Source organism: Falco punctatus, assembly GCF_963210335.1.
Source record: "Falco punctatus genome assembly, chromosome: 9".
Classification (NCBI taxonomy): domain Eukaryota; kingdom Metazoa; phylum Chordata; class Aves; order Falconiformes; family Falconidae; genus Falco; species Falco punctatus.
This window is the reverse complement of record NC_137589.1, coordinates 49,673,776-49,698,913: the sequence shown is the minus strand read 5'-3', so window position 1 is coordinate 49,698,913 and position 25,138 is coordinate 49,673,776. Positions and strand designations below refer to the sequence as shown.

At 54.3% G+C, this 25,138-nt stretch overlaps 1 protein-coding gene across 2 annotated transcripts in view; it reads right to left on the bottom strand.

Annotated features, from left to right (window-relative positions):
• ARRDC1 (arrestin domain containing 1) overlaps window positions 1-25,138 on the bottom strand; it is a 39,602-nt gene that overhangs the window by 11,143 nt on the left and 3,321 nt on the right. For both annotated transcript variants that reach the window (XM_080402143.1, XM_080402144.1), the window contains exon 2: window positions 10,376-10,486. In XM_080402143.1, the coding sequence (XP_080258269.1) occupies window positions 10,376-10,486 (111 nt within the window). The remainder of the gene's footprint in view (window positions 1-10,375; window positions 10,487-25,138) is intronic.

The following is a 25,138-nucleotide window of genomic DNA, read 5'->3' as shown; positions in this document are numbered from 1 at the left end:
ACCAAGCAGGCAGCCAGGAAAATGCAGTGAGCTCTGTTCTCCACTCCATTAAGGAAAGAGATGCTGCAGGCAATTAGCAGTAGCTCTTGTTTTCAGACCTGCTCCTTCCAGCCCACACTCTTCTTCCCCCAAAGAGAGGGAAGCATCTTTATGCCTGCCCAGAGATCCTCCAGGTACAGGGAATTTTCCAGCAGGCTGGACCGAGCACCCAGGTCCTACCCACAGGTGCAGCCACCACTGCAGGCGGCTTCACTTCTAGCACAGCTACCAAACAGCCAGCTGCCCACCGCGCCCCAGCATCCAGCTCAACACCTGCATTTCTTGGCCTTATTGTGAGCATGGAAGCTGTTTGGGCAGGTCACTGGTGGAAAGGCTATGACAGGAGCAGCACCCTCAGCCCTCCACCTGCCTGGGGACCCCCAATCCCAGCTTCAGGCACCCTTGGAGCTCCTTCCTGGGCTCCTGCTCATCTCTCCTGGCCAAAGCTCCCCCAGCACACAGTGGAGGCTCCATGTTCAACTTGCCTGGGATTACAAAGCCATTTTGGTCTTTCGCCATGTGTCTGGTGCCTTTGGCAGGTGGAAAGCTGACAAGCCCCAAGCTGAGTCTCCCCTTACAGAGGGAAGGGAGGTGGCAACTACTTTTAAACTCTCCAGCTGGCAACTCTGCTCCTAAAGGCTGAGCTTCTATTTCCAAATGCTGACTGGTCTTGCTATAATGGGGAAAATGTGCAATTTCCCTTGTCCCAGCCACCCTGTGAGCACAGGCAGGGCACAGTCTAACCTTGTGCCAGCACCCAGGCACCTCTCTTGTGGAAAACAGCAGCAAAAGCCACCTCGGCTCCCTGCAAGGGACACTTGCAATGCTCACACAACTTGCACAGCCACCACAACAGCAGGACAGGGCAGCATGCACAGCATGCAAAACTGTTCTGCCTGCCCAGCTGCATCTCCTGTGCAACTCCAGCATCCAGGCAGCAAGGCGGACACAAAGCCCATAGGAAGCTGCTCATTGCCCCTATCCTTCCAGCCCTGAGAGCTTCTAGGAAAGATCCAGGACATTTAATGCGCTAATTTCACTTGCAAGTTGACTTTGCAACAGAGACAGCTGTTGACAGCAGGCAGAGGTGAGATGGTTTCCTCCAACAGCCACCCCACCATGCAGAAACCCGAGGGAGGCAGCCCTGCCTGAAAGCTCCTTTCCAAGCTGCTCCTGAACCAGCAGCTTTGCCAAACGAAGCCACAGTGTGTGCACGGGCAAGAGCAGGCCAGGGGTCCAGCATCGCTCGAGGGATCTCCCAGAGCCCCATGCAGCAGGCTGCGATGCTCTCGAGCAGCTTGCAAACACACTGTGAGAGGAAAGGGCTGTGCAAGCCACCGCAGCTGCGCTGAGCCATTACCTCCCCATTGCCAGAAGCCTGAACAAAGGCCATAGTGTGTTCAGCCGCAAAAAAGCTTTTCCTGAAGTTTACACGCAGCTAAAAATACCTTGAGAAATCCATTAGGCAACACAGGCAGCTGGATTAGCAGGGTTCTGCTGTGGGGCCATACCTGCAGCAGCCTTTCCTCCCGATAGGAACTGAGCCAGCAGACTGGCTGCCTCTGCACGGCCTTTCGAAACATCCTCCCTAAAAATTCCTGGAGGGAAAGGAGCTGCTACCCCAGACAGCCTGGAAAAAGAATAAACTCAGACAAGCAGCAGCAGCAACAACAACATGCAAACGATGCGGAAGAGCTGCCTTACAGTGCAAAGCAGAGTGACCTTGGAGATTTCCCTGAATACAGTGGAGATCTGTCTGGAAGCAAACGGGTTCTCCCGTTCCCGGCTCAGCTGCTCCTCTCCGCTCCGCACTGGGATGGGGGGTTGTTCACTTGCACCAGTGGATGTGGAGGAGGCCTGGCAGGACCCGAAAAGAAATGCTTTGATCCAGAGAGCTGATGCTGAGCCCTCTGCCGGGTCCCCAGGAGGTAACGTGGTGACACAGCCAGAGCCTGATAGGGTTCCCCTGCACGATCAGAGCCTGCAAGGCATTGCCAGCGCTGGGGAGCATGGCCCCGCGCCCAGCCCTGCACGGTGCGACAGACCTCAGTGCTGCAGCACTGTCCCACAGCACCTGGGGCACCTGCGGTCACACCGGTGTGCAGTGGAGGGACAGAACGGGTTTTCCCCAGGGCTGTATGGGGCTCCCAGGCAAAGTTCGAGCTGAGCATGTCCCTGAGCCTACCCAGCTGCTGGATGCACCGTTCCCTCCTGGCACACAGCTTTGCTTTGACCCACAAAGGTTTCTCTACGCTCACTGCAAACCAGCATGCTGCTGCACAACCACATGGGAAAACACGACACAGTCATAACCGTGTGTGGGTGAAATGACCACATGTCTGTATTTACACTGTTAAACAAATGATCCAAGTTGGGCTTACTCCGCCACAGCTCAGGTGCTGAAAGGCTCTGGAGCCTCTTCTGAGCAGTGCAGCTTCCCTGGCTCCTGGCTGCCAGGCACCTGCCCAGGTGGAACCAGCAGCCAGAGGAAGTCACCAGCCCTCCAAACCCACCAGCCCTCCGAGAGCGAGGGGAAGCTGCTGCCCACACCCTGCCCTGCCAGCAGCCAACCGAGGGCTGGGAAAGGTCCTCTGGCAGCCTCTGCCCCCGCATGAGAGCAGGGCAGGGCTGGGCTTCAGGAGAAACCAACACAGGCAAGGACACAGAGTCCGACCTGCTGCATCCCACCTGGGCTTCCCAGGGCTGTTTTGCAGCTTTCTCAGTTAGTGGCCCATGCAAACAGGTCAGTCTTACAGTACTGGTGGGGCCAGATCTGCCTGGGCTGCATGTTCAAACCAGTGCCACCGCAAGGACATCTGCCAAACGCCTCCTCCCAGCCTGGCTCCCCCAGCCTCAGTGTCTCCATCCCTGGACAGCTGGAAGCCACAGGCAGTCACAGCCGTCTCCCTGCAAGGCTGGCCGCCACCACAACAAAGCCAGGACCTCCAGGTTGGTGCCAGCGGGGGAAGGCACTGGAGAGAAGCCAGAAGAGGGCTGAGAGATGCCTTGGTCACTGATGCACAAACACGACAGACTCAGACGAGCCACATTACTGACCTCTGTGAAATCTCATGCTCTAGTGTGCTGGGAGAGACAGCCCAGATGTCTGAGCCCACAGCAGGCTGCAGGGCCAGGCAACGGCAGCGCACGGTACACAACACACACCTCTGCCTTGGCAGGCTTCATCCATGGCTAGACTAGGGCAAAAAAGATTAATATCTGTGTATTGCTCCCTCTGTCCTCCAAAGAGGAGGACACTATTTGCTCCATAGCCACAACTAGGAACCTGGAAGGTGTCCCTGCATCCCAGGCACAGGAGCCAGGCAGCAGCCAAAACAGGGCTCCTGCCCCGACCTCCGGCTTTTCCAGCTGGAACCTGCCAAGCAGACAGCAGTGGCTCTGCTCCCTCCTGCTGCATGCACGGATGCTAGAGTGGGAACAAGCTGCGCCTTTGGAGTACACATATTTTTTGGTTCTTCTAGTAGAGGAACAGCAGGGTGAGCCATATGGCAGTTTCTCTCTGGCTACTTAGCGAGTGATGCATTAACTGTGCTGGCCAAATCGTGTAGTACGGAAAGGTACTTTGTGCCTGCTGGTCCCCCTGCCATCGCCTGTAGCAACAGTCTTCCTGCTGCCTAAAATCAGCCTTCCCTCTCCCCTAGGGAGGGTGAGCTCCTCCAAAGGTGCTGAAGACTGAGGCCAGCGTTGCTGATGCACAACTCGGGTACTTTCCTCTCGAGGCTCTCCAGGCAGCAAGCAGGAAAGCAGCAGGTTTGTGTTTTCCACTTTCGGGTAGAGAAACAGGTAGCCCTGCCTCTGTGGTGTGCTACAGGATACCGACTCCTCAGCTACTGGAAGAACCGTCAGTCGCTGCAGCCCTGACAGCCAGCACCCTGCCCACCACCCCTGCCTTCCCGTCTCTCCCTCATCCACCTTTGCGTGCCAGAAAAGTGAGGATTAGATGTAAGCAAGGTGGTCAGAGCTCTACTAGCTTGCAGGAGGCTGTATCAAGAGATCAGATGGGAAGCATTAATTTTGTCTGTGTCAGGGCACTTCAGGCAATGCTGGGCTGTTGCAGCTTTAGCATGAGGACTCCAACTCGGTCTCTAGTGGATTAAACTCATACACGAGATTACAGACTACAACAAATGAGGGTAAACACACACACTTGCTCGTGCTATCCCTGCAGCAGATACAGGTGCCTCAGAGGGAGCCGCTGACAGTCAGAAGAGTGACCTGCCAGCAAGCACAGCCATACTTGCCGGGGAAAGATTCTGTATTTAGCTCAAATTAGTTTCGCTCAAACGAGCTCTCGGGCCACGAAGCAGCACTTCAGTGAGCAGAGCTGCCGTACAGCAGCAAGGGAGCACTGTCCCCAGGATGATCCAAGCTCCCGTTCAAAGCAGCAGCTTGCTCACACCGGCTCTGAACGCACACAGACACGCAGAAGGAACAACAGCCAGTGCTCCGATACGGTTAAAGCAGCCAAGGTAAACCTTTCTGTAACACAGGCGGGAGAGAGGAAGGAAGAAAACACACAGGAAAGACCAGCACTGAAGCTAGGGCGCCACTGCTCATAAATCTCTGTCAGCCACTTTCCGTGAGATTTTCAATGAATTCGCAGGATCTGGTGGTATGGCAATGCTGCAAAAAACGCTGAGGATTAACAGTGATCTATTGAGGCAAGAAACTGGGAAGCGCTGAGGAAGCAGCTGTGACCTAAAGCAACTGCAGCTCCTTCCGTGTGGTTTTCCTGGGCTGACCCTGCAGTCACCGCTCCAGAACCCTTTAACGGCTCACCACTGCCCACGGGCACCTTCCTGCTCTCACCCAGCCAGGGGCTGCCCAGGAGCATCACCTGCTGCTTCACTACCTCCTGCTGGCACAGTGATTCCTGAGCACAGAACAAGAGACAGAGTCTCTCAATGCCTGCTTAAGTCAGGTCGCCAAGCTCCTGCAATTCAGCTGCAAGACAGGATCGTCACCCTGTGCCAACTCTTGGCCATGAAGGTGTTGTGCCAGTCCGGCAGAGAACCCAGAGATGAGGTGATGCACAACTGCCCCTTTTAGCAATTTGTGCAAGAAATCTGCCAGCAGAGGAAGTGCGTGGAGCAGCCAGGAATTCCCTGCAGCGCCTTCTCGCTAGCTAACAAGCTGCCAAAACTAAGGTCAACTGGAAATTACAGCCAGCTCCCTGCACGGGTTCAACTCAGGTACAAGTAGGATTTAAAGGAAATGAAAAAAACCGAAAGTCTACCTTTCCATGCACAACACATCCACAGGGCCAAAAGCTGTGTGTGCCATCGGAGATACGGAGTGTCCAAAGAAAACAGCCCCATGTGGGTACAGGCACACGACAGACCTACTCCTCGGTGGCTGATTAAGGCCAGAGCTGCAGCAGGGGAGGGAGAGAAGAGCAGGAGGCCTCCGCAGAGCTGAATTACTCCATTATATCGGATCAAGAGAAGCATCTCTCTGTCCAAGAGCAGCGGGTACAAGCGGTGCTATTTTGTACTCAGGGCAACTGGCGCACTTGATCTCCTGCACTGCTGACACCTACAGAAACCCAACACCCCCACACTCCTATTGCGATTCTTTACAAAAAAAGGACCCAAGAAAAAACAGCACCAGGGAACAGTCGAAGTACAAGTCAAACTCAAGCCAAGTGGGAAAAGCAAATCTCCCCATCAGCCTCCCCTCCAGGAAGCAAATAATGTGCCTCCCCCGAGAGCCACTGGTGGGCTGGGTGACCTCCCCGGTGCCGCAGTGTGCTCTCCAGCAAACACAGCAGCCAGAGGCTCCAGACCAGCTGGTATATGCTCAGCACTTTCCAGCAGCTTTTATGTCAAGAGCTCGAGTTCATGAAACCGCTGGCTTGTGTGTTATTGCCAAGGCTACAGCGCAGCCCTGTGCAATCCCCCAGCAGCTCACGGGTGCCTGCTGCCTCCGGCTCCCGCTCGGCACCGGCCAGCCCAGCGAGAAATTCCCAGTGCACGGCCACCGCACTGCTCGAGCGGGGACACGCACCACGCCAGCACCGATGCAAGCAGGGTCCTCTGTAACAAAAACACCGCTCGCCAACCTGCGAATGCTCCAACGGCAAGGCTGAGTCTTCCACACCCTGGATGCTGTTCTGAGGGTGGGAGAGAAGGGGAATTAAGGATGAGGCCAGTGCCTTAAACAAGTGCCTGACATTGCAAAGCGGGCATCTGGGCTATTTCAGGGCTCGCCTCATTTCTCATACAACGTACACCATTAAAAAAAAAAAAATCAACAAAACAGTGGGTAATAAAAGCAACAGCTGATGCTACAGAGGATGAGCTGCCCCCTCACTTATTTCAATGCAATGGTGTGTGGGTGGAGAAGTGCCGTGTCGCTCTTAGATGCTTAAAGAGCAATCTAAGGCTCGATAGTTCCTCTCCCCTTCCCCCCACGTCCTCAAAGAACACAGATCACCGTTTTTTGAAGTTACTGCTCAGGATGTGGGAAGGGACAGAGCGCGGCGGGTTGTTTTTCAGGCTGAGTCCGCCTCGCTGCACCGTCCTCCAGGTGCCAGCACCGCTGTGGCCCCGCTGGAGCACTGAGACAAGCAAGATGGAGATTTGTTGGCTGCATGGCCTCAGGGACACCTGGGATCCTCCCTCAACCTAAGCTGATGCTGTCAGGCTGGATGAGCCCTCTGCAAGAGGGCTGGGGATGGTGCCAGCAGGATGCCTGGCATCACCACCCCCTGCCCCAGGGCACAGCCTGGCTGCCAGTTACCCCTTGCAGCGGGGACATGCTGTTCCCCCTTCCTTTTTTGTTTTCTTAATGCACAGGTTCAAAAAGGAGAGGTAACAGCCTTGCTGTAAGGGGACACACACAGAGGAAGAGAAGAGCCCTCTGAGGCAGAAGCAAATTCCTCCCCTTCATTCATTCGTTTTCCATTTGTGCTGCTGGGAGGTGACATCTCCCTTTGTGCATAAGACACTCTTGCAGAACCACAGAAAGGCAGGACGTGGCCTCCTGTGGTCCCTGCCTGCCCTTCTGCTGTTTGCTTTTCCAGGCGTGAGAAGGATGGGTGGGCACAGCCAGCCCTCACCTGAAAGAAGAGGGCACGTGTTCACCCTGGGGGGGTTCTACACATTTTTACGCACGTGGTAGGACATCCCATAGGCCACCGCAGTATTTGTCCACAGCCGCAGTAACCTTTGCTCACAGAGCCTGCTGCTTTTCACCGGTGGCTGTCAGATGCTGGAAGGGAAGGAGGCACATGCTGGGGGTGAGCAGCCCAGCTGGCCCCATGCTCCTTTGGAGGTCCTTGCTTGGAAACACTTCCAGCTCCCTGAACTCATCTGCTCCCTGGGCTTCCATCAGCAAGCTCAACACCCCGTGCCCTAAGGGTACAAGCCTGCCTCAGTGTCCCCTCCCAGCCAAGTGTCAGACCTGCAAGGGAGGCACCCCAGGGAGCACCCACAAGCACTGGCTGCGGCTCCCCAGAGGCAACCGCTTTTCTGCCAGACACCGGAGAAGCCCGTCGCTGCTGAACACTGCTGGCTAGAGGCACAGGGAAAAGGACAGCCCTGCTTTGTGCAGAGCAGGCACCAAGGGACGGTCCGCCCGCATGAAGCTCCTTCACGATCTGTTCAGGAAAGGCTGGGGCAGCTGAGAGCTATTCCTGGGGAGCCTAAAACCACCACGGCTGAGTCAGCACCGAGGCACTGCCTGCACCAGGTCACTGCATGACTGTCCCAGCGAACCCCTGCCACTGCCGCGCTGCACGTGCCGTGCCAGGACGCTGTGCTGCCAGCAGCCCTCGGAGAAGGAAGGCAGGTAGGCACGTACAGAGGCACAGACACGGAGAAGCAGCCTGGCTTCCCTTGCTGCTCTGCCAGCCCAGACATGCATCAATGCCACCACGAGGGCTGTGATAACCGTTATCTCGCTTCCCCGTGACACAGGCTGGAGCGCTGCCAGCCCCCAGGGCTTTTGTTTCCATATCCGCACAGGCCAGTGCAGCAATTGCAAGGGACGGTTTCAAAGCCATCTCTACTGGAGCATTCGGGTCCAAAGGCAGCATCGATACCGTCCCCTCGCACATACAGCCCACCCCTATGTTCTCACAGGGGCCCAGCCACCCTGCCTGAAGAAAGACACAGGACAAACACGGCAAGTCCAGGACAGTAACTCCTGAGCTCGTACCAGTCGCGCAAAGAGTAAACGCCCCACGAGCGCTGCCCTTGGCTGCCACCCCACGCACAGGGACTGCCCGACTTCTTATCTGCTTCCCTGCAGCTGGAAGCCAGAGGCTGAGAGCTCCCATCAGTTGGGTCCACTCTGACACAAAAAGCTGAAGGGCACAGGTCAGTGACCGTAAGTACCTGGCACACTGCTCCAGACTGATTGCTGGTAGCAGAGACCAGGCTTCACCCCATAATTGCACTGCAGCTTTGCAAGACAGGACAATCATGCCTCAGATTTTCCCTTCAATTCATTACATCCCTGGTAAGTCATGCACTACCGTTTCTTTCCCTCGCTTGCCTGGAGCTGTGGTAGCTCTGGAAGACTTCAGCTGGCCTGTTTTGTCCCATCACATTCCGGACGGGCAGCTGGGCAGCTGGGCAGCTGCCAGCTCCACGACTGGCTCCGGCACAGAGCGAGCAGCCCAGCCCTGCCACCCCAGCCCTGGTGCCTGCTCAAGGCTGGCAGAGTCTGCAACACAGTGGCTGACAGATAGCAGCACTGCACTGGGTGATACGCAAGAGTCTGGGTCCCAGAAAATTGTAAGCCAAAAGATTAGGGCTTTCCATTAACAGTTTAAGAGCTGGGAATACCAAATTGTGGCTGTCTTTGGAATTTGGGCTTTCAAAGGGGGCGTTTCAGAGCCATGAAAGCGTGTAGCCATTACTGCATTTTCCTTCCATCCTTCCCAGTCCACACCGGCCCTAGCTGTCAAGGGGATGGCTCCCATAGGGAACCTCACAAGGACTGCTGAAGTGACTATCAAAATCTTTGAGGGGCTGCAAACCAACAGCACACCCACCTCTTCACACTCCTGTCTCTCCTTGTTGACTTTTGCCACGGCTCAGCTTTACCAGGACAGAACTGACCACAGTATCACAGCTCTCCCTTGAATCATTAAATATTAGAAACAAACAAACAAAAAAATTCGGAAGGTGCATTTTCCAATGCAGTTGCAGGTTTAAACCTCTCTAGGAGTCCACAATTGTTTGCAGCCTCCAGCTCCCAACTCATCTAAGCTCAATGGCCCCCGCCTCCGGGATTTTGCTATCCTGACATTCACAGCTGGGCACTCTGGCTGTGCTCAGTGCTGCATTCAAAAATCAGGAACAATTCTCATTGCCCTCCCAGGCAGTTCACCTCCAACTGCAGCCCCTGGGCCATGAGCCAAGCCAAGAGGCAAGCCAACCAGCTGTCTCCCTTCTCCCGGGCCTGAGAGCAAGCAGCGCTCTCGCCAGTTGCTGCGAGGATGAGGTCAGTCTCCCCTCAACGCTAAAAGCTCTGCTTGAAAAATTGTTGAGCTAGCAGGAACTGCCACTTCTGTTCTACCCGTTTCCTGTTATTAGATAAAACAGCATCAGAGGGCTGAGCTCCTGCTACCCCGGGGCTTCTGCCATGTTAGTTACTGCTACAGCCACTGCCTTCAGCAGGTGAATACTGGCACATCTCGATTTCAACAGGAGCCAGGGCACAGCATGAATTATTTGTGGTAAGGCTGACCTATTTAACAGCAGAAAGACAGCATTCATTCCAGCCCAGATTCCCCAGAGGCTGCTGGTGTCACTTTACCCCACGGGATAATACAACCCTGTTGCTATCTCTGGGCATCTCGGCTTGCGAGGGGGTGTGGAGGCAAACTGTCCTAGGCTGCTCCTGCCATGCTCTCAGCATCTCTCTTGGAGGACAAGTGCCACCTTCACATCTCTTTCAGTGTAAACTACTCCTGGCCCACAACTGGCTTCTACTGACCAGCTTTGATCAGTGTTTTGTGACCACCACAGACAACATACATAAGAAGTGGAGCAGAGTGAACCCGCAGGGCCTTGAAAAAAACTGAAAGTCACGGCTGGCAGCTCCGTTTCAGGAAGACGAGGGCCAGAGGATGCAAGCAGTGTTTGCAGGGTGGCGGCCAAGTTCTGCAGCTATTCAGGATGCCTCTCAGCACAGCTCCTTCTAAGCTCTTGTAGTCTCTAATACTGGCTCCCATCCTCCATACACAGACCAAGCCAGCCTATGAAGGGGTATTTCACATCGAGAAGATGCTGAAGTCTTGGTGACACTTTTCTGTAAACCATCTCAGAATCACAGATCTCCACCGCATCTTTGCGGACCTTACCTTTGTCTGCCAGAGACAGCGTGCTGTTAAAGTACTGCTCCTCCACGGTCCATGCTGTGTCATTGATCTTGTTAGACACCCCACAGGATCCAACACAGCTCACCTTGATGGCTGTTGAGAAAAAGCACACACATAAGCACCGGCAGAAAGCAAAACCTCAGGTTCAGGCTTGCTTCAGGTACTGTATATGGACTTGTGCAGCAGTGCCTCATGAAAACACATACAGGGTGGAAAAATGGAGCAAAGGAATCAGGTCATGCTTTCATTTCAGAAGCACGTTTTCCCCTTACTCACAGCACTATTGCACACTCCCTGCTACCCCCGTGCTATTCCCAGGTATTATCACCTTTCAAGTCCTCGAGCTAGCCTCCTTGCTCTGTGAAAGCCTTTAACAGCAGTGATTTCAGCTCCCTGAGCAGCAACCCTCTCTCTAGTTTGTCCCAAATGAAGCAATATCCCCCTTCCCAATATGCGCATCAGCCTCGGTGCTCAGGCTGACAGCAGAGACCTTTGTGGCCGTGATGCTCTCCTATACGCATGGCTGTCACATTCCAGACTGGGATGAGTGGCAGCGGGCTCTGCTACCTCCCACCACACAAGTATCTGGGCATCCCAGCAAGTGTCCCACCATCCCTGCAAGGAGAGATACATTGGCACGAGCCCGTTAGCCTGCTAAAAAAGGTGTACAGCCCTGTCCACAGCAGCAGCGGAGAGCTGGACCCCCCAGTACAGCCTGAACAAGCTCAGCTGCTGCTTGAGTTCACAGCCCACCCACCCTCACAAGGACATCCCCAGCTCGTGGGACACTGCTCCCATGTCCCGGGGTCAGCCTCTACTTCAAAGGACTGCAGCAGAACCACTTTGGCCATTAACGCTCGTCCTTCACCAGGACCTCCAGTCACGTTGATAAACATGTTGCTTCTCAGCAGCCAGACACCACTTCAAGTGAGTGGCTTCCTCCTCCTGTTAGCGACACAGGGCTCTCAGCAAAGCCACACAGCAAGGTCTGGAAGTATCTGACCCTCCCAAAGCAAGGACAGTAATCTAAGCTATGTTTGTGTCTTGCCATGGGAAAGTCACCCCAGAGCTCACCCTGTGGCAATGAGCTACGTGGCTTTCAGAAGAGGTACCCACAAGACATTTTCAGTTAGTCTTGGCCAATTCATGGGAGGTTGAAATCGAGCTCTGATGTCGACACTGCACCTTAAGAGACAGACAAACGCGACAGACTGGCCTTGGTGCACAGCACAAGATGATCTGCTGTGCTACCCCCACGCAGGGAGGATGCAGGCAGACCTATCGAGGCACAGACTGGGCCTTCAGGGTTGTCCCAGCCTGAACATCTCCTGTCCTGATTCTCACCAGGTTTTGCAACAGCTTTAATGGATCCCACAGAATTCCCTCCCCAGATTTGCCAGATGAACAGCTCTGCTGGCAGGAAGGTGGCAGGCGCTACCAGACAGACTCTTTTCCCATTTCACCCATCTGCTCCCCTGTATTCAAGCCACGTCTCACAGGAAGCATCTCCCTGGGAGAAAGGTGGCCAATTTGCGTTGGCTTCGGAGCTCTCCCCCCTCCCCACTGCACAAGCCTTCTCAGCCATGCTCATCTCACCACCTCCACCCACCTACCCAGACACCAAGGGCTGCAAGTGATGCTGCTTATAGCCACCTCAAACAGCTCTCCAGAGCACCTGCCTGGCCAGTGTGACCTTGTCCTCCACACTGACTCAAGACAGGGTGGAAAGAAACCCAAACCCAGCCCTCTTTGCAAGGGGAATGCACAGCCCTTACCTCAGACCCCTTACTGGTGCTTTGCTACATGCATTCAGGCAGAATGGTCTCCTCAGGGCTTAAAAGCCTCTAATCCCACAATGAAGAACAGCCTCCCCCGTCAGATCTCCTGCCATACCTTCACGGCCTGATCACGACTTTGAATACCAGAACCGGTTGCAGTCAAAGTGCTGTTTTATCTCAAGGGCAAAGGATAAGCAGCTCCAGATGCCAACTCTCATTAACCAAACATCAATACAGAAGCAAGACACGTTGGCTCACTTGTTTTGTGTCTGTGATGTGCATCGGCACTTCCAAGGCAGGGGGAGAACAGGAGAGCGTGGCCCACAACAGGAGCTGCCCACATCACGGCACACAGCCCACCCGGTCTGAGCAGACACAGGACCCCTCTCGAAGCAAACCACCACACCGAACCTGCCTGCACACCCCCGGGTGACATCCAGTCCTCTTCTGCCAGCTGGCAGAGCCAAAATCACATAGGGGTCTCAGCACCAGAAGGAGCAGGGAGTGGTTTCAGTAGGGTGGCAGCCTGTGTACTCACACGCTGGTACCAGCTCTCACGCTCCCACCTTGGACATCCCACCACATGTTTGGGCTCACAACAGGCCTGTCCTGCTCTGAGTTAGCACAGACAGCCGCTCCACTCCCACATTTTCACATGGGGGAGATGCGGGTGAGAAAAGCCCAACCAAGAACTGGGGAACGCTCGCATCCTTCAGGAGGAACAGCCCCTGAACAGCTCCCCCTCAGCCTCCCTTCGCCACAGAAGTTTACAGATCACCACCATCTGTTGCAACACCCAGATAAGGGGATGATGGCCTTGAATTCAAGCCCAAGCCCGCTTGCTGCATTGCGGTGCTGAGGCATTCCTGTTCCTGGGAGGCAGGTGGGTGGGCATGTTCAAACACACACACATGTTATGGCCATCTCCCTTCCCACGGCAGACAGACTCAGCAACCAAAGGCAATGGGTTTGCAGCCCGACACTTGGAGCCAACCCTTGCCTGGTGGTCCCTGCTGCGATTGTGGACCCCCCCTATAACCCCCCATCAAAGCTAAAGTCCTTATCTAAAAGTCTCACTGCAGCTAGATAACGAGTTCTCTGTAGCAGGCACAGGAGCTGCCAGCTCCCAGGCTTCTCAGTTAACCACTGACACCCCAAACTGGTGTGGTCACAGCCAGCCTCTGCCTACAGAGGAGGGATGGTCCCTGGAGGAAGAGCTCTGGGGTTCTCAGGGGTCCCAGTCCCACATCCCCACCGAGGACAGCCCTCTCTAGCCATGTTCCTGACCGCCACACTCCCTGGGGCTGCCATTCCCGGTGCGTGAGGGCAAGCAAAGGGGCAGAAAGCTGAAAAGCTTGAAAACAATTCCATAGCAATGGAAAAACTCTTCCCTTTGCGCTCTCCAAAGCTGCTAGCATACCATTACCAGGCTCACCAAGTCATGAGATGTAGGACAAGCCTTGGAGCAGTTCAGGTGGCAGAGGATTTGTTGTGGAGCATCCTGTCCAACCTACTCCAGAAACATGACTTCTCTCTGCCTCACTGGGGGAGAAACGGAGCAGACAACAGCTCTGAGCTTACACATTGCCCTGCAGCTGAGCTATGGCCAGATATGGGGATCACGTGTCCCAGCTCATCCCCCTGGCTCCTGGAAGTGCCAGTGGACTAACTCACTCCCCCTCGCCAGCCAGCCCCCCACAGGGTGGGCAATGCTGGGGGGAGCCTGAGAGCCCCCCCATTTCACCCCCCCAGCAAGCCCCAGCAGGAAAGCCTGGCAGCTGCAGGGTTCATTTCCCCCCAGGTTATCTAGGAGGTTTCAGAGGTGCCCAGTTCAACAGGTCAAACCATTCATCTTATTCCTAACCAGGTTCTGGAGCACCTAACCGTGTCAGCCTCTCCATGAGCATCCCATGGGCAAAGCAGGACACTGGGGACCTGCCCAGCTACTGTGTATGGACTCCTGCCCACAATCAGGAGGAGGGCAGGGGGCAGCTGACAGGCACAACTCGGGCACACAGGCAGCTGCAAGCTCAAACCAGCATTGGTGGGCCAGGTCTGGCAAACCAGCACCACTGGAGCTGCTGCAACTGGAGTCAACTGAGGTGCAAAGCTTGTCAGCCTGACTGTCAGGAGGCTAAACGTGCTGAGCCTTCCCAAGGAAATCTCTGTGCCAAGCTGCAGATAGAGCAATTAAAGGTTTCTACATCAGAACAGGCCAGTTCCAGTTACTAGAAACCCATTAAAAATGTCTCTAGAATCCAGTGCTACCAGCAGCCCCAGTTAATACACTCTTGCTCCCTGTTTATCCAGGCTGCTTTGAATAAATACAGTCAAAATAAGTCAAAAAACTGTACGGGAAATGGAAGGGGGAGGCAAAGAACAGCAAGCAGAGAAGAAAAGCATTACGAAGCCACGCAGAAGGCAAGAGCCCTTCACCCCTGCAGTCCCCCAGGGATTCAGGGAAGCAGGCAGCTTCACATCCAGCCAGACACATCTTTAGCAACATGCTACAGCACGTGCCAAATGCTGGAAATAAAAGGAGACAGCTCAGCCATATCCATCTCTGCATGAAGTAAAAATAGAGATACCAGGAGCTGGGCACGTCTGCCTTCTTCCAAGGTGATTTAAGGAGAGCAGCCGTAGACTTCAAATTACTTTTTCTGGTGACCCAGTGAGATGGCCTTCAGTGGGGAGCTGGTGTGGCATCACAGGCAAGAGGAAAGCAGAGGACAGACATCCCCCTCCCCTGCCAGGGGCAGGCTGTGTGTGCACAACCCTGCTGCCAAAATCCAGTGACGCGCTGAGCAAGCAATGTCTCACCGGCCACCCTGCACTTAGCAGCAGCAGGGCCAGTCCCAAGTGACCACCCCTGGCTTCAAGTCGCTTGTGTCACACACCTGCTGCAACAGGTACAGGCAACAGACAGCAGCAGCGGGCAGGAGGTGCTGACAGCTTGGTTGGTTTGGATTTTCTGGGGTGGGGAAGGGAAGCAGCAAAAACCATGGAGGGTGGTGGCTGTCGCATTTGGCAGCAGCTTATGCAGGACAAACGGACTGTCCTGTCACTCCCCTTCCTCAGCAAGGACAGCCAAAGAGCTGGCGACTGAGCTCTGAAATGGCACTTAGGAAAAAAAAAAAAAAAAGCCCTGGGCTTTTGCCAGCTGAAGCCTGCTTGAGTCAGCACATGGCCCCAGCTGTGTGTTGGACCCGGAGGCTCCAGCCGTCCCTGCTGCAGAGAAGGAGGCACCCAGCCCTGTGAGAAAGGGACGAGATGGATGGCAAAGCCACCCTGTGCGTCTGCAGTGACCGCACACAGCACAGGGGACCGGGGCACACATTTGGAATGGGCTCACAGGGTACCTGGGGACTGAGACACCCTTTGGGAAACTTGCGTGGGACTGGATCCAGATAACGGGGGAGAAGAGGCAGAGGAAGCGCTGTGGGAGACAAGTGAGTCTGCATCAGAGAAGTCTTCATTTCATGGAAACCTGCCACGGGAAGCCAGATCCCCCCTTCCTCATCCCTCTCCATCAGAGCCTCGGCAGGCAGCTATCACCACGTTTTAATTAGATTTCCTCAAGCTGCCATCTGTACACCCAGAGCATCCCATGAGCTGGGAACGAGCCACCTCTCCCCTGCCCTGGCTCTGCATGCCCCAGGGGTCAGAAACAGCCCTGGGAGAAGGGGATGATGGATGGCCCTGAGCCCCAACCACTCCCTGACCGATGGCAGCGGGGATCTGCCCTCGACAGACTTCATGGGCTGTCACAGTGGCAGCAGGAGGCCACCTCAACACACAGCTTCACCTTCGAGTGAAACCTCTGGGTTCAAGAAAGATCACGAGTTTTGGTATGCCCTGAGGTCTTCTGGCCCTGTAAAGCCCCTGCCCTGGATCTGGATGAAGATGATGGGTTTGAGGTTACCCACACTGCCAGTAAAGTGGGACCAGATGGTACTGGGAAAACAGAAAGCCTGGGAGACAGCAAGACCCACAGACAGAGCAAGTTAGTCTCAACTAGTTTGTAGAGACTGGGCAATTCCTAGAAAAGCTCCCTGGAAAGTGGACACCAAGGACACTGAGAACCCGAAGAGGGGCAGGATGAGGCCTTTGTACTGATGGCATTTACACAGCAACACACCAGTACAACACCGGACACAAAGGGCTCAAGTCTGCTAAGCAGGAAGGATGGATGCTCACAAGATATGCTACTCCCTCAGCACCCAGCCCTCATGCACGAACATACTGAGACACTACTAATTAAACCAGCAGCTCCTAATTAATTCTCAGCTGTCCCCATCCTTCTGGGTCCATCCTGTCAGTTCTCAGAGACACAAGTAGTCTTGAGCATTTCACAAGCCAGCGAGGCGTGAGCAGAGCTTACACCAAATGCTAGAGGCAGCGACGAGTCTGGCACGAGGTTAAGGATTGTCTGGGAAGGTTTTAATCTTCTTCCTTCCCAAGAGCCCAGCGCAGGGGCAGAAAGGGGATTCGGCCTCTAATGTGGATGGAGAAGAGTTGTCTAGAAGAGTAGTTCATGCTTTCCATCTCAACTCAAACCCAAGCCCACAGCCAGGCTCTAGGAGGCAAGTTATCTGGAGCTGACACACATCGAGCAGCATCTCCCACACCAGCAGCAGCCTCTAGCACACAGAGGACTTGGCAGTTGCTCCCTGTGACCCAGGGGACATCCCACCTCCCACAACCAGCCAGCCCATCACACAAGTCACACCTAATACAGCTCTCCACTCTGAGGCTGCAGACCGGCTCCCAGCAAAATACTGTGTCATTGCCACAGTTTGACCCATCTTTGTCCCTGTGCAGCTGCCTGCGGGCAATGCTCCTGCCACACATCAGCCCAGCTGGAGCTCAGGACCACCCTGCAGATCCCTCTGCAGTGACACAAGCTTTGACATCATTTAGCCTCCAGGAGCAAGATCTGCTGCTCAGCCATTTCTTCCTCAGGTTGGCATTTGCCCTCTGCACCCTGCAAGAGGCTGGACCAGCCAAATGACTCACAGCCATGGAAGGGACAGTCCCTCCCTTCCTGGCCCTGACCTTTCAGTGAGCTGATTTCCAGGGCAGCAGAGCCAGCCCTGCAAGCCCAAGCTAAGCAAAACCCATCCTAAGGGCTGGGCCACAAGTGCCTCTTCTCCCCGGCTGTAGCAACGGGGCTGTATCTGCCTGCTGTCAGGCTCCGGCAGGAGGACGCCGCCGGGTCTCCCACACGACCTGCAGGAAGCCCAGACCCACAAACGCAGCCCCACACTGCAGGAACCAGCTCCTCAACACAGCCGGTGAAAACTCCACCTGTACCAACAATGAGGGAGCAACAGCTCTGCTAGGAAGGCAGAGCGCCCACAGCCATTATTTTGGCTGTGCACGAGTTATTTTAGCCAGAGTCCAACGCGAGGAGTGGCACGTTCGCGCAGGTAGCATCGACACATGGAGGATGTCCTCATTCTAGCAAATGCAGAAGTCTCCAAAGGGAGACTGGGCAGGTGTGTGCCTGTAGAAAAGCAAAGTAGCAAATCTTCTCAGAGTCCTCCCCCAGGCAGGTTGATCCTCTCCGCTCTTCAAGCAGTTTCTTCCATCAGGTTGAGAGCAACAGGGAAACCTACACTTTCCAGCTCCTCCCCAGAGTAAGAGGTCAACATACACCCCAAGAGAAGAAAGCAAACTGTTGGGTTCCCGTTTAGAACAAACTCCTGTTCAAACAGAAGGCTCCTCTCCCTTGTAGAGCTGACAGGTTTATTTATAGCATCACAGTGTTTTATCAGCACGTTGGCTGCCCTCAGAGGAAGGGGTCATCTCAAACATCTGGAATGAAATCCCCAGCTGAGCACATTTAACAAGCCTGTCTTTGCACATGTCAGGCTGTGGGTGGAAAACTCACTGGCAAACAAGGCCACACGGGCTGTGGGAGGGGGATGCCCACATGCCACAAATCCTGTGCCTTGGATCTGCCAGTCCTGCTGCCAAAGGCAACAGCAGCTCCTTAGCAACAGGCATCAAACACTGTGGCATCTGTGTGGACCAACATGCTGCACCCTGTCCTGCCCTTCACCCCGATCCCCACCACATCACTGCTGCCTCAGCCACCTCACTGCTCACCAAACGTGCTCCAGAGAGGACTCCCCCAGCATCCCTTCTCCAGAACTGCCTCTTGCAAAAAAAGGACAAGTTTGGGTTGTTTTTTTTAAGTTTCAGATTGATGCAGGTCCTAGCGCCGTGACAACCCAACAGCCTGGGAAGAGAGGTGTGGGGAATGGCGTTACTCTGCCTTGAGAGCCCACAAGGACAGAGGTGGCTGCACCATCACAGCCAGACAGCACAGAGCCCATGCGCGCAGCCTGGCAGGGGGGTACAGCCACACAGCTGTCCCTGCCCTCACCGTGCCACCTACCCTGGCCTCCCCACTGCAGGCACCAGCGCCAGGCTGCCCACCAACGCACCATGGCCTTCCCACAGGACAGCCCGGGCTGGCCCAGGGACAGGCAGCATCCCTCATTAGTGGCTACAGAGAAAGCAGGGAAGAAAGTCGTACCTCGGACCCATTTTGGGAGCCCAAACTCTTGCCCCATCCTAAAGAGGTAGCACGGCCCTGCAGAATTGCTCCATGCAACGCCTGCTGCCACACACGGGGCTGGGGTCAGCGATGCCAGCCCTTGGGTCCTTGTGCAAGGAGAGCAACCACACACCACAGTGTGCCGAGGGACCAGCCTCTTCCTCCCAAGCCAAGATGGCAGATGCAGACACCCTGTGTGCTGGGAACAGCCAGAGCAGACAGCAGTACAGGAGGCACTGCGAGAAACTATGGATTTGGCAGTAAGAGGCAGATCTCACAGCTCACTACGAATATCCCCATGCCAGCCACCCACCTCAGCCACACTGCCAGCACTCGCTGCCTCCTCTCCTAAGATCTATTCCTCTGAGTATCAGTGGGGAAATGCAGAGAGGTTGCAGAGGAGCAGAAGGCTGGTGGAGATAGCTGCAGCGTTTCATGTGGATCTTCAACCGCTCTGCTGTGTGAAGCCAACTTTCAAGCTCAAGAAACGTCTTTCCTTTCTACTTCTCTGGACTGAAATTCAAAGGGGAAAACTCTGACCTGTTTAGAGACCAGCATGCCTGTCCTCCTTCTAGAGCTATGCTTGAGGCTCGCTTCTGTTTGCCCCATCCACGAGACAGCCGTCTGTGCTTTTACTAGGATGGGACAAGCTCCAGGCCGGGCTTGTAGCAAGTCAGACACTGGCAAAGAGGAGCTCAGCTTGTTACCCAGCAGATCTCTGCAAATAACACGACCTGTCACTGCCTGCGCTCCCTCCTTCTCGCCCAGCGCTCGGTACAGCTTGGCATAGCCCAGGTGCAGCCCAGCTCCTGGTCTCGTCCTTGCCACACTGCCCCGAGCAGCTACACCCAGCTCTGCGGGGCTGCAGGCTGCCTGCCAGCACCGGCACCTCCCAGCAGCACATGCTGCCAGCTTGGTACAGAAACATCTCGTATTTAGGATCTCAGTGAGGTCCAGGAGAGTTTTACTTACAATCCCCTGAACAACACAGATCCTAATTCACTGCCAGCCTTTTCAGGGGACCTGGGCCACTTAAACTTGCTATTGTGAGCCCTGGACAATGCGAACATAAGCAAGCTGTGCTCTTCAAAGAAAAAACAAGGCTGTACATACATAAGCACTCAGAGCATCTTAATCTTCAATGTTTGGCCCCTAGAACAGCCCTGTAGGAGGAGAATGCAGGTCCCAGATGCCCAACGTGGAGCAGAGCCAGCAGCTCGCCCCAGCTCACAGGAATGCTGACGGACACCAGGACTTGCCAGCACTCAACACTTCAGCCAGCCAGGGACCACAGCCACTCTTCCTCAGGCTGAGCAGCACTGAAACAGAAGAGCAGAACCTCTTTTTTTATAGCTTGCCCAAAGTGAAGTAGGTTTCCACCCAGCACTTAACACTACTTTAGGCCAAAGCAGTTATGATATTCCCGTACACTTGACTTGGCTGTCTAAAAAAGGAAGAACCAGGCAAGAAACCCCACCACAGTCCACCACACAGTGCTGCAGGTCCCAGGAGGCTTTTTCTGGGTGTGTTAACACCAGTCAGGTTTACGCTGTAACAGACTGCCCCTTTAAATTCATTCACAAATTTGATTGTTCTTTGCCAGCAAGTGCAAAGCCAGGCATCTTCTCCCACCTCGCTGGCAGAACAAGCCAGCGATTCACCCGATACAAGGAGCAGCCAGGGAGGCTGAGCTCTCTGATGTCCTGGGAACACACCTCTGTTTGCCACCACTTCCAGCTTGGCTCTGTTCTTCCCACATCTCAGAGCAGGTTCAGCGAGCTCTTCCCCCCAGACAGCCCCTCTGCTCCCACCGCAGGAGCATCACCCCTCCACACTGGGTGCAAAAGCCACTGAAGGCAGATAAATAGCCGACTGATCAGGTTTCTCTACTTACCACAAAGAGGTTGATTCACCAGAGCCTACTCCCTTCTCAGGCTCTTTCTAAATAAAGGCTTCAAAGACTTCTGGAAATTCATGCTTAACAGGCTTACTGTAATGCCCGGGTACAAGGGCTCCTGTGGGCCAGACTCTGCTGCAGGACTGCGTCATGCTCATTTTCTTCTGAGACTCCCCGATACACTTGTCTAGGAGTTAAGGCTACAATAAGTCTTGTTGGCTGATGCTCATTTTGGCAGATCCTCACTGCCACCCACAACACAGTTCTCCCAGTCTTTTCAGCCACGGCCAGCCCTGCAGATGCAATGCAGATGCTCAGGAAAGGAGGTGACGCTCCTCCATCACCTCCTGGGGCTCAAGGGATGGATCCCAGGCACAAACTCCCCAGTACCTGGCCTCCGTCCTGAGAAAAGAACACTTGCAAAGTCAGCTCAGGACCCAGTCAGCCAGGAAAAGGTCTGTTACAGGCTGGACAACCCCCACCATGTGCACCTGGGGCTGAAAGGATTCAGCAGAGACAATATTGCCATAACCAGGCATCCCGAGCAAGCCTCCGCCTCCAAGGCACTGAGAAGGACTAAAGCAGCAAGTTCAGGACCGCTCAGCCACCCTGGAAACAACAGTTTCAGCATGAGGGGTTGGAGCCCGCATACAAGGAGAGAAGCCAAGAGCACGGGGGACAAGCAACCAAGCGTAACTGCACCAAGGCCCGGCCACCCTGCGGCCACCCTTCCTCCAGGTGCTAAACTCGTGAGTCAGCAGCTAGAATTTGCTGAGACACCTCCAATCGTCTGCTTTAGCGCCGCTGCAGCTCCCAAGCACAAGCCCGAAGCCAACTCACCTCCCCCTAGCAGGAGAGGTTTCAAGTGCCTTTTCCTGAAGAGTAAAGCAGTAAAGCAACCCTGCGTTTTCGTGACTCCTCATTTCACCCGCGTAGCAGCGCAGGCAGGTCCTCCGGTGGGGAGGGAGGAAGGCACAGCGTGGGATGGCATGACAGGAGATCCCAGCCACCACGCCTCACCTGCTCCCCGCTGAAGATTTCATATGCCACACCGAGCTCTCGAGTATTGCTTTCACACGTCTCAACTGTCAAGAAATCCCCCCGCCCCACCATCTCCAGAGAAAGCAGCCAGAATCCACTTCATTCTGCATAATAGCTGCTCCTATGATTTTCTTTGATGCCATTCAATACAAGCAGCTGGATTCTCTATTTATAGCAAGATCATCAGTTTGGAAGGACAACATAGGTTCTTGTTATTACCACAGCACCAGATACATAACAGATCTCTGCTATGCGAGGAGTGCTACAAGTTGGTACGACAGTCCCTGTGGCCAGGCTGGACACCTCCAGAGGTCCAAGCAGACAAAAAATGGAGCATTTGTGACCGAGAGCTGCACCCTGGACCTGACATTCAGTCCCGTGCTGACACTCCCCATCAAGGCGGCACCAATTCATTCCCGCACACATGGAGCTTTCCTCCCTGAAGACGCTGCCTTCCGAGCCAGTTTTATTCAAGTGTTATTGCAGGGAGCATGTGGGATTCAGGCAGGCGCATTTGGGAGGGAGGGACAGCAAGCTGCAGCAGTGTTGTTACTGTTGGCCTGAGTTGCTAAAGCCAGAACGACCGAGAGCACGGTTCCGTCAGCAAGAACAAAAGATTGGAAGTTATAAGCATTAGTGCTCCAGAAATGATTCATTCTTCTTGGAAACAGCCTTTTTGCTACCTACAGATATGTGATAAGCTCCACTTTTAATCAAGGTTAAGGTGCTCAGAGGTCAGGGTGTTTTTAAACTAGGTGTTCAAATTATTCCAGGCTGGCACTAGCTTGTCACCCTCACCTTGATGAGGGGGTCAAAAGTAGCGTCCACCCTTATCTCAGGACACCCCCCATATCCTCTCTGCTGCCATCACCCAGCATCTCAAGGTCCTGATACACCTGTGGGAGTTAGCTCAAGGCATTCAGTTCAATCACAGGGCTCTGACCACCCCTTCAAACGGTCCCTGATGCTGGACAAAGTGGTTCCCAGCCACAGCTACCCACCTCCTGGTGTAAGTCCTCTATGCACAAGCTTATTCACAGCAAAACCCCCAGCTCACACTTGACGCTGGCACCTCACCAGCTAGTTTTAACTGGTCATCAATGAGACTTGGGGGATGTGGAGCTGCTGTTAAAAAGCCATCTTGAGGAGAGAGAAGCCTGCATATCTTTGTGGTCTGAAGCCATTTCACCTCCTGTTTCAGATCCTGGACATGACACAGGGACTCTGAGCAACACAGGCACAACTGTGCACAAGGTAAAACTCTCAAGACCGGTCCTTTGCTCATTTTCTCCTCTCCTAAGCAGTTTGCACTTTTACACAAGAGATGGGAAGAGCAACAGATTATAAGAGCAGCACAAAGAGGTAATTAACTTCCACAGCAATCCCTGTTGCCAGGCTTCAGAGGTCACAACAGTAGCCTAAAGGCTGTGTGCTGGATATCTCAGCAATCAGCCCTCAAGAACAGAGGCACCAAACCAAAACCCAGCCCCTGGCATGCTTGCCAGGCTGTTGCAGAAGCAGCTGCCCTGAGCAGGAGGAGTAAAGACTTGCCCCAGTGCCTGGCAGAGCACCTTTCTCTACGCTTTTGCACAGGTCAGGTCTACAGCAGCCCCGCAGCACAACCCAACCACCCCATTGCCCTTCTTCTCTTGGAAGAGCCCAAGCGTCACCTCCTTCTCCAGACAGCAGATGGTCTGCATGCCCATCCTACTCTTTCTGGCTGTCAGTGCCTCTAGCAAGACTGTGCCAAGTCAAGTGACAGTTATGTGTCTTCTACAGACGTATTTCCTCTTCCCCACGGATGACTTTCAGCAAAAGGTATTCCACAACATGCTATGAGCAGAGCATGCCTGTCCATGCACACACACCTCCTCTGGCAGAGGGGCTAGCCCCAGCCATCATCCTCCTCAGCTGCTCCTCCTCGCCCAACCCTGCCTGCAGGGCCATGCCAGGGATGGGGAGCTGCCTCCAGAGGAGAGGGATGGAAACCCACAGAATTCCTCCTCCCAGCCAGGAAGCCTCCCTGCTGCTTACCTGACTCCAGCCCTGAAAGACAAGCTACATCTCCGACAGCCCTGCACTGCTGCCGGGAAGGAATAAGCACTCACACCCCATTTGTCACACTTGGAAGCAAATCAGACAGACAGAACTCTGCTCCACTTGTTCTCCCATTTTGTTAAACAAGAGATGGGAGGCCGCAGCACGTCTCCTCGCCAAGGAAAGCAGCAAGCAGAGTTTTTCAGATGAGCACAAGTGGTGCGCGGGCGGGGGGAGCAGCAGAGAGAGGCACACACTGCAGCGACAAGAGACACAAAACAATCTCGTGATTAGTTATTAACTCCAGAGGAGTTGGAGCTCTAGCAGCAAGCCAGCCAGGAGAGCAAAAATCCCTCTTTTGTTCCACAGCCTCAGACAGACTTGGCCACACAGCTCCCTGCTGTCTCACTCCAGACAATGAGAAAAGAAAGTTAATCCACTTTGCCTACAGCAGGAGCCATCCAGCCTGCCGGAGCGATGCTACAGAACGATGTATGAGCATTCCTGCACATCAGTGCCAGCCTCCCCTCATGCTGGCACCCACCGCTGCTAGCGGATGCCGGATGGCTCAAGGACCTCACCGGGCACTGCCTATATCGCCAGGGGCAGCAACAGCTTTGAATCCGCTCCTGCCTTCCAAACCCACCGTGCCCTTGCCCAGCTCTGCACTGCAGGCGCCGCGCTCCCTTCCACACTGCCACCCAAAGTGGAGACCAACCGTGGGGTTCCTCCCACCCCGATGATGTATAGGTGACCTTACACACCTACATTTACACCTAAATTTATACCTAAATTTCAAATCCACCTTTACAGAAGAAAAACTTCTGACTCAGGATAGAGCAAGCTTCAGACTACGAACCAGGGACCGAATCCATGCTTTGAACATCACTTTCCCAAGCAGCCCAAGCCACAGCCTTTCTGCAGGAACAGTATTCTCTGTTTCAGAGGTCAGGTGGTAGAAAGGATCGTGGCCAACAGTGACCTTCAGTGTCACCTCTTCCCCTCAGGAATGGCACAGGTTACACACACAACAAAACCACCTTACATGTTAGCCAAACGCAAACTTCTTCCTACTGCCCTTCTAGGGAAACAGAAGCCATCTTTTAGTTTGGATACATACTTAGGTTTCAAGTGACCTGCTTTTCAAACCCCTTCTTCACCACCAGCCTTCCTGGTTCTCTGTATAAGAAGCGAGAAAAATTACTACATTTAAGATTAGAGAAGGAAATTATGATTCACAGGCTCTCTGCTCTGCAGAAATGGGAATTACGTACCTGGGTACTTCTAGAGCACGAACAGACATAGGTACTTCTGTCTGCAGCTTTGTAGTTCAAGGTAGTGATTTTAAAGTCAAGTCATCACTGCATAAACCTGGACAGCTAAATAATAGAGTAGAGAATAGCAAAGTGCTGAAATCTGCTCCAGAA